The sequence below is a fragment of the Malus sylvestris genome, chromosome 17 (genome assembly GCF_916048215.2).
Source record: "Malus sylvestris chromosome 17, drMalSylv7.2, whole genome shotgun sequence".
In the NCBI taxonomy this organism is placed as follows: Eukaryota; Viridiplantae; Streptophyta; class Magnoliopsida; order Rosales; family Rosaceae; genus Malus; species Malus sylvestris.
The window spans coordinates 31,415,105-31,423,908 of NC_062276.1; the positions used below are offsets into that span (position 1 = coordinate 31,415,105).

An 8,804-nucleotide genomic window follows, 5' to 3' on the forward strand; every position below is an offset into this window, starting at 1 on the left:
ATTTTAAGAGATTAGAATGGTTGGTTAAAATTCAATTTATGATTCTAAAATTGGTTTTTTTTCAAAAGTTCTTACTGTTTTAGAATACTACATTTTATTTTTCTTAAAATACAAAAATTAAGATTCAACGATTAAAAGGTACATAAGATCGTGGAGGCAATATGCTTTTTGGCATCCACTAAACTACTAAAATTTCTGAATAAATGATATTATCTATACAAAATGAGAGGGAGTGAGTTTAACCTTATAATGAGTTAGCAATATGTGATTCAACTTCATCCTTGACGAGAATCAAACCTAAGACATTTTTTACTTACAAGTGAAAAAGAATACCACTAGACTGTAGTACTAAGTGACATATTCAAATTCACTTGCATTTACATTCACAAGTTTTATTTATTTATTTTTATTTAATTTTTCATTTTTTAGGCGTTTGCTTGAAGTGGATAGATGTTAGGGATTGGGCTTCACCACAACTGTACAAACTCTTTGCTAAATGACAGAAAACCTAATCCATTGTGGAAGGATGGATAAATGTAAAACCATTTATTTTGGGCCTTTGGCTTCGGCTCAAAACATTAAATGCGAATATATTAGGTGTCATTTTCTTCAATCAGTTGGTTTATTATATTCCTTTAAAAAAAATATTATTTTTAACAAATGATAGTATTTACACTAAGCAGACGAAAAAGTAGGTTAAGCCTTACAATAAGTTTGCCATAATAATGTGGTTCAACTTCGTATTTGGTAAAAAATCGAACTTAAGACATGTCACTTACAAGTCTACACTTTAAATACGTAAAAAAAGAGAGGCATGAATACATAAAAAAAAAAATGGCATGAAGAAACAACATAGAAGGAGGATTTTTACAATAGAAAGATTAAACAAAGAAACAACAAGCAAAACATTGAGAAATTGATAAGTATCCAACCCTTCTCTTACAAGCCAGTTTTAAGACCAAATACCATCTATGAGCTTAGCTGCGGAGTCAAGATTATATAACAATAAGGTCATGATAAGTGATTTTAAAGTTAATCATATTTGTTGTCCACATAGTAATGACGTACTAAGAAGCGGAAATGAGAAGACGAGTTTGACAAAAAATAAAAATAAAAATAAAATAAAATAAAAACAAGAGAGAAAATATTTGGTTATTGGGGTCATGTAAAGTCAACGAGCACAGCGTGGCTCCGCTACTGCATGAGCTCTTAATAATGCACATGTTAAAATATAAATGTTTGATAGAGTTGAATATTTCCCACTCTACTATAGGTATGACATCATCCAATCATTCATAACACATGAGCTAGTTGTACCACTCAGTGTTATTTCAATATCAGACAATAAATAGGATAATTAAAATCTCGATATCGTAGAACGAACATAAAATTCTCTATGGATCTCACAATATGGTGATTGATTCGATGCCTTTGATACCAAATTCTTTCAGTTTCAAATCGAAGTTTACAAATCGAATTGAAAGAAAATAAAGCCACAGAGCAAATGTGGGCTTAACTTTAAGAGCATTAGCTACTATCCTAAAAGAAGCTAGGACAGTAGGGCATAAATTAACATTAGGATCGTCCTAATGTATTAGACTAAAAATATAAACCATAATTGTCACATACCAAGAAAATATGGTGACAGGCTTATTAATAATAATGTAGGAAACTATCTAAAGCCAAGATGTTTCCGATAAAAATATATTTAAATTAAGGGCATTTGGGTCGTCCTTCCTGGGTCTTCCAGTTGTTGTAGCAAGGGCACATTTGCTTGTTGCCAACGACGCCTGGAGGAACACATTTGCATTTGGCACAGCACTTCTCGCAGAAGAACATGCACGGCTTCTTGTGCGATGTCGCCGAGCAACGGTTCTTACATCTCGGTGTGCACGCTGCACGCACGATTAACATCGATTGTCAAGTTCAAGTTCATAAGAAAAAAACTCGAGAATAAATCCTCCCCTCCTACTCTATGTACACTCTTGAGCAACCTCGAAGTTGATGTACACAGAGAGAAAAGAAGAGTCGACGAAAATAGTAAATAAATTGAAGAATTCGGTTTTGTAATGTTTACCTGACTGAGGAAGCGTTTTGTAAGCCTGGATATTATTAATAAAACAAAACGAAAAAAGAAACTAAATTAGAAAAAAAGAGGAGATTGCATATATATGTAAAGCAAGATCACTATCATGCATATGAATATGATACACGTAAGCATTGTAGTCAAATAAAATTGTAAAGTATAAGTTATCAGGATTCGTATCAAATCTTTATTTCGTATAAACAGTTGATTGACGATGATTTTTTGTAGTCAATAGTGATGAAGACATCGAGATTTCGACAATGCGTTATAACGAAGAAGATGGATTGTGAGCATGTACCTCAGCTACGTGAGAGAATGCGAGGAGAAGAAGCAGAGAAACCAGAAGCAAGACGGAGGTGGAGGAACGTCCTGCCATTTTCTGACTCTTGGGAGTGAAGGGGAATGGTTTCTACTTTGTAGTGGAGGATTTGTGGGGTTATTTATAGGATATAATATTAGGATTAGTGGAATAAAACACGTAGTTTAAGGGCGTGGAATTGGGGGATTAGGGGACCGATGCATCAAAAGTCCACGTGGGATTGTTCTGCATGCGCTGAAGGCGCCGTGTTTAGTGTTTGGCTTTGCTTTTTGCTTTGTCAACTTTAACAGCATGTTATCGTCTTTTTTCACTTTTTGTCTGACAGATCCAATCTTCATTTTTTACCTTTTTCTGTCTTTCTTTTTTGTTAGTAATGGAAAATTTGTAGGTGTGACGGGAACACGAATGATACATCACGTGTTTTTATGCAAGTGGTGGAAACTTTTAATTTTTAAGTTATTAATCTTTTAACACATATAATCCACCATTTATATAAGAACATGTGGTGTATCACTTCGTGTAACGAGAACATTGAAAAATCTCTCTTTAGTAATATTTTAGACCAACTACTTTTCTTTCATGACCACCTTATTTTTTGTTTTATTTCTTCGCAACGATATTGACGGTGAAAACGAGGTATTAAGTTAAGTCACACAATATGTTATTAGTAATTTGAATTGAACTTTCTATTCGTAATTGTTGTTAAACTTGAAACTTCATACTTACAAATGAGTAAGAATAACACTTCAATGTAGCAAAGATAGGACCTCGAGAACACAATGAACATTTTTAATCACAAAACTTCTACGGTATTCTAAAGTATAGGTGGCTTTTCAACCGCAAATCTTGGTTTTTATGTTTGGCCAGTCTAACACCATTCAAAAAATTCCCTTCTAACCATTCAAAACACCATAGCTTAGTTAAATAGTTCACACAAGAATTAGAGTAATATATGCAATGCAGCCCCCTATGTTATCCCACTTGGATATTTTGTTGATACTTTTTTAGACGTTTCGATGCGATGATGTCTCTCATCTGAATTGTGAAGTGTGTCAAGAATTGTGATGTTCCATGTGAAAGAACGTGCAATTGCAACATATGAACAGTTTTCTTTGCTCTCATCTACTGCAACTCAGGCCACCGACTTAAATAATGGGATGTGATCTCCACTTCCCTTTTTTAACTTCTCACACATATTTTCAATTTTCGACCGTTGAATCGGATGAAATTAAAAAAATCAACGGATATAAATTAACAAAAAGTATGTGAGAAGTAAAAAAAAAAAAATGTGGATAGCACATCCTTAAATAATAACCCCATTTGGGTATATGCTTTATTAATTTACCACCACGAGATCCCCTGTGAGTTGTGAATCATAGAACCCAATATGGAAGCATTATTATAAGTCAATTACTAGTTATATCATTATCTTTAATCGTGGGTGATGCAAGTTGTTTGTTTTTTGTTTTGTTTTGTATTTTAATATAAATATAATAAATATATTTATATTAAGAGGCGGGAGAATAAATTGGTTTCAAGCTCTTCATTCAAAAAATTTAAGTTTAAGACTTCTAACTCACAAATAAAGAAAAATACTATTAAACTGTAGTAATGCGTCTTGACCTTAACTAAACCAGTTGCTCTGCATGACCTAATAAAAAGCTCCTCTTGGTATCATTATTTTTTAGCCATGTGAAGAAAGTTGAGATTCCACTATAAAACAAACTGACAATATAGAGAGTAACCCAACAACAACAACAACAACAAAGTCTTTTCCTACTAAGTGGGGTCGGCCATATGAATCCTAGAATGTTATTGCGCTCGGTTAGCGCGATTTCGTTCTGGATTCATTTTCATAAGGATTCGACGTAACCGAGGAGTGCCGGCTGTCGACTACCTGACGCCCTCCCCCTCCTCCTTTACCCGGGCTTGGGACCGGCAATGTAAAATAAACTTACACATGCGGAGTTAATATAGAGAGTAACCCAACTGACATAATTTTTTAGGCACATGTAAGGTTCGTTCTCCTATCAATGTGAGATTCATTCTCAACATGCTCTCTCACGTGTGATGATTTTTCAAACCTAATGTCTGTACATTCAAACGGAGTGACGTAGACCACGTGTGGCCACTGGGCTTCACATGTGGGCTAACATGCTCTGTTAATATGAAAAAAATTGATGTTCCACAATAAAATAATTGATAATTATAAACACATGTAATGTTTCTCCTCCTATTAATGTGAAATTCATTTTAACATTGTGAATACAAATTTTTAGTAAATTTTCACTCTAAAAAGTGGAATCTAAATGACTTCATGGTGTGAGCTTTAGATGGTGAAAGTTGTGTGTACAAATGTGCAATTGACCATTAGAATAAAAAATGCTTCTAAAATATTTTTTTTGATGAAAAAATGCTTCTAAAATATGGTAATGAAAATTTCGATGCTTAACTGAGTTGTTTAAGTGATAAAAGGATAATATCCATGAAAATAACAGCACCATTTTTCATGGCAAGCTTAGGAGGTGTCATCTTTAGGTCTTGGCAGATAAAGCTAAAGCTAAGTTATAGGTTGAAAAGGAAAACTTCTAAAGGGTTCAACTTATATAATCAATTTTCCAAAGAATACTTTTCATAGTTTTCTGTTTATCAATGGCTTCTTCCTTGTTGAGGTTTCTTTGGCGATGCTCGCAATTTTATATGGTCCGGTAACGTGATTTCAAAGAAAATTGTCACAGTTTCTTGGTGCATCAAAAAATGAGGGTGGTTTAGGATTACGTGATCTTTGCTCTTTAAATACTACGGCTCTTTTAAAGCTTGGATGGGTTGTTATTACTTTTGATTCTCTATGGAGTGTTTATTTTAGAAGGCGGTTTCAATTACATGGTCGTTTATACTCTACTTGTCACAAACGATCTTCTGTATGGCCTGGTTTTAAATCTATTATCCCTATCTTGTTTCAGAACTATTGTTGGGTGATTGGGAATGATTCTAGTGCTTCTCTTTGGGTTGATAAGAGGTTGGATACACCTATTGTAGAGGTCGTTGGTGCTACTAAGCTTGCTCTTTCTTTATCTCGCACTAAGGTCTCAAACATTATTCGTGGAGGAAAATGGGTTATTCTTCCTTTTTTTTTCTATTACTTTTCCAGAGTTGGCTAAAGATATTTTAGAGGTGCCTCTTCCAATTGATTAGGAAAATGATATGTTAATTTGGGAAGCTTCCGCATCTAGAGTATTTTTGTTTTTTGATGGCTATGAAATTGTTCGTCATCTGTTTCTTGTTAAAAGTTGGGCTTCCATTATCTAGCATTCTTTCATTCTACCTCGTTACTCCATTTTAGTTTGGATGATACTTTTAAATAAACTCCCAACAGATGATCAACTTCAAAACGGGGCATTCCTTTGGTTCCAATATGCCAACTATGCTACAAATTCTGAATCTATTGAGCACTTATTTTGGGGTTTTGGCTTGCTACTCAATTTGGAACTATTATTCCACTTACAGGCTCATTCTCGGATTTATGACTTGATTTTGTGTCAAAAAGATTTTCTCCACAACTTCGTAATGTCTAGCTAGCATTAGGATTTTTCTTAATAATGGCTATTTGGAAGATGCGTAATAAAGTGAAGTTTGAAAGAGTGCCTCCTTCTTGTCCACGCATTTGTCACTCTACTTTGTCCTGGATTAGGCAGATTGGAGTTTTCACTCCAGGTCATGTATATGGTATTTTGGATAAGCAGCTTTTAGTATCTCTTGGAATCTCGGCTAAGTCTTGTAAAGCTCATTCAATAGTTCATGTTTTTTGGCATCCCCCATTTCCATGGATCAAAGTGAATACATATGGCCTTGCTAAAGGTAACCCAGGTCCTACTACTTGTGGTAGGGTTTTTCGAGATTATGCGGGTTATTTTCTTGGTGGTTTCTCCCTGAATTTAGGGCATCATACTTCTTTCTACGCAGAGCTTCATGTTGTCATCCTTGTTGTGGAGTTGGCTTTCGTGTGGGGTTGACAAAATTTATGGCTTGAAAGTGACTTTTCTAGTGTAATATCTTGATTTTCTTCTGGATCTTTTTCTCCTCATTGGTTACTCCGGACTCGTTGGAAAAACTGTATTTCCCGATTGCAGGATATGGGTTTCCATTGCTCTTATACATTTTGAGAAGGGAATGCTTGCTTTCATACATTTTGAGAAGAGAATGTCATCACTAACAAATTAGCCAATTTAGGGCTTCTCTCATCTTCTCTTGTTTGACATGCAACTCCTCCTATAAAGATTCTTCATTTTCTTCATTCAGACTTCTTAGGCATGCCAGCTTATAGGGTTATCTCCTCTTCTTGATTTGTGATTTTCTTTTTTACCTAATCATTTTGGGTTTCCCTTTTTGTTTTGTAGCTTATCTTGCAGGTAACCTTTTTGACTTTATTTTAGATAGGATTGACTTTATGTCCCCCTCTATTTCTTGTATTTTCTTTTTCAAGAGGGGTAATGTTTATGTCCCTCTTTTTTTTTTCTGTATTCTCTTTTTCAAGAACGGTAAGGTTTATGCCCCCTCCTCTTTTCTTGTATTTTGGTTTTCTTGTTTATGAGCGGTAATATTTATGTCCACCCTGACTAGGTGCAATTCCTTTTTCATATCAATAAATTTACATTGTACTGCTGAGATTTTTCTAAAAAAAAAAAAAAAGAAACAGCATTGATCACACATAAATGTAAATTAAATTACACAGAAGAAAGTTAGGGTATGTTTACTTTACAGATATGAGAAAATGTAAATAAATTGAAGAGCTTAAACATAAGAGAAGGTAAGGAAGGCGAATTAGATCAACTAGTCCCCTAGTCGATCTGATTACTTGTTTTTAGGTATTTGATTATGGATCTTTTTTCATAACTTACGTGTATGTAAATGCAGAAAAAAAGAGTGAAATGATTGTTTACCCTTATATTTGTAAACACATAAAACTCAAAGGGAATTGTTATTAGCACTTCAAAATTTTCATTCTGTATTCCAAACTTTCTATATTCGGAAATAAAAATACACTTGTAAGGAGTGTAAAATAAGATTTTTGCAATGCCAATAACACTTCCCAACTCAAAAATCAAAATGATTCTAATTCATACTTTTTGGAAGTCAACATGTCCTTAAATCAATAATTAATTGCTAAAAAAATCAAACCGATGCGAACGAAAAACTCGAAATGAACTACAGAAAATAAAAGAAAAAAAAGAAAAAGGAATGACTTAAAATAACGATAAGTTTGAACTGGTGTGTTTGATGTTTGTACATGTCCTTCGTTCACAAACTTCTTTGGTCTTGAATTGCTTGATTTTCTTTTTGCACTTTTGTTACAATTGTAATTGTAAAGGTGCACGTATCTGGGATAAAACACATAATAGGCTAGTTATAATAATTTAGTTACAAACTCGTCATCCAGAAGAGTTGAACCTAAGAACTTCCACTCACAAGGTGACGAGGAATACCATTAAATCGGTCTCCCTTGAATACTAAAGAACATGTTGCAACATAATAACATATGTTTTTTCATTAGTTGCTTTCCAATCTTGTGCAAGTCCAGCCTCCGACTAAAATAGTAACCGTAATTGGTAAGCATTGTTAATTAAAGAAGAGTAATGCTACATTACCATGGTTATTTACTCCTTTCAAACTCAGATGAGGCTATTTGAGAATTGCACATTACTCGTGAACACGAACAAGCAGATTCACAACTTAAAGCTTATATGGTATCAAACCCACGACATCCTTTTTTTTTCTTTTCTAAGGGAGTTATTGTTCACACTTTTCTATTGGACCACATGTAATATTTTATACATAAAGAGTGGAGGATTTTACACAACATACCAGAATAATAAATTGTTAAGGAACTTGCCATTCACAAAAATCAAACAAGTGAAGACTTGCCATTCACAAAAATCAAACAAGTGAAAACTTAGACAATAGTATAATACAATATGCCACCATAATATATTGCTACGGAACTCGTCTTCTCGGTGTTAAAGACTTGAGTTGAGTCTAGGTGGGTTTACAAACCTTAAAAAAACAAGGCTTAATTACTCTATTGTCCCATAAAAGTGTGGTCCAGTAACGACTCATCTCCGTGCCCACCAACTTCGGCCAGAATCCAAAAGAATAGTAAATCTGCGACACCCTGTTGTAGTGCATATATCGGGACGTTATTATCCTCACAGCCATTTCTCACACACCGTTCTCAATTTCTATCGAATCGAATGAATTGAAAAATGATGATGGTGAAAAAACTAACACGGCGTGTAAGAGGTACAAGTGAGTGTTGTTGATGCACAAAACCAGCGAGGACTTTGGTACAACAGAAAGTGTCAGGTTTGTGACATTCGCTTGGTTGCTTCGATCACTAGTGAA

The 8,804-nt window shown here is 34.2% G+C and overlaps 1 protein-coding gene across 1 annotated transcript; it reads right to left on the minus strand.

Moving 5' to 3' along the window:
• Positions 1-1,380: 1,380 nt before the first annotated feature.
• On the minus strand, positions 1,381-2,537 carry LOC126610286 (protein RSI-1-like). Its single transcript, XM_050278298.1, has 3 exons — positions 2,385-2,537; positions 2,078-2,102; positions 1,381-1,895 (listed from the first exon to the last, which is right to left on the minus strand). The coding sequence occupies exons 1-3, from the start codon at positions 2,460-2,462 to the stop codon at positions 1,714-1,716; spliced, it is 285 nt and encodes a 94-aa protein (XP_050134255.1). The 5' UTR covers positions 2,463-2,537; the 3' UTR covers positions 1,381-1,713.
• Between the last annotated feature and the right edge of the window lie 6,267 nt (positions 2,538-8,804).

Bases quoted from the DNA above. Each gene is read 5' to 3' on its own strand.
- LOC126610286 (XM_050278298.1), bottom strand. From the start codon at position 2,462: ATGGCAGGACGTTCCTCCACCTCCGTCTTGCTTCTGGTTTCTCTGCTT. The intron at 2,103-2,384 runs GTACATGCTCAC...AATAATATCCAG, and splicing joins CATTCTCTCACGTAGCTGAG to GCTTACAAAACGCTTCCTCA. The intron at 1,896-2,077 runs GTAAACATTACA...TCGTGCGTGCAG, and splicing joins CAAAACGCTTCCTCAGTCAG to CGTGCACACCGAGATGTAAG.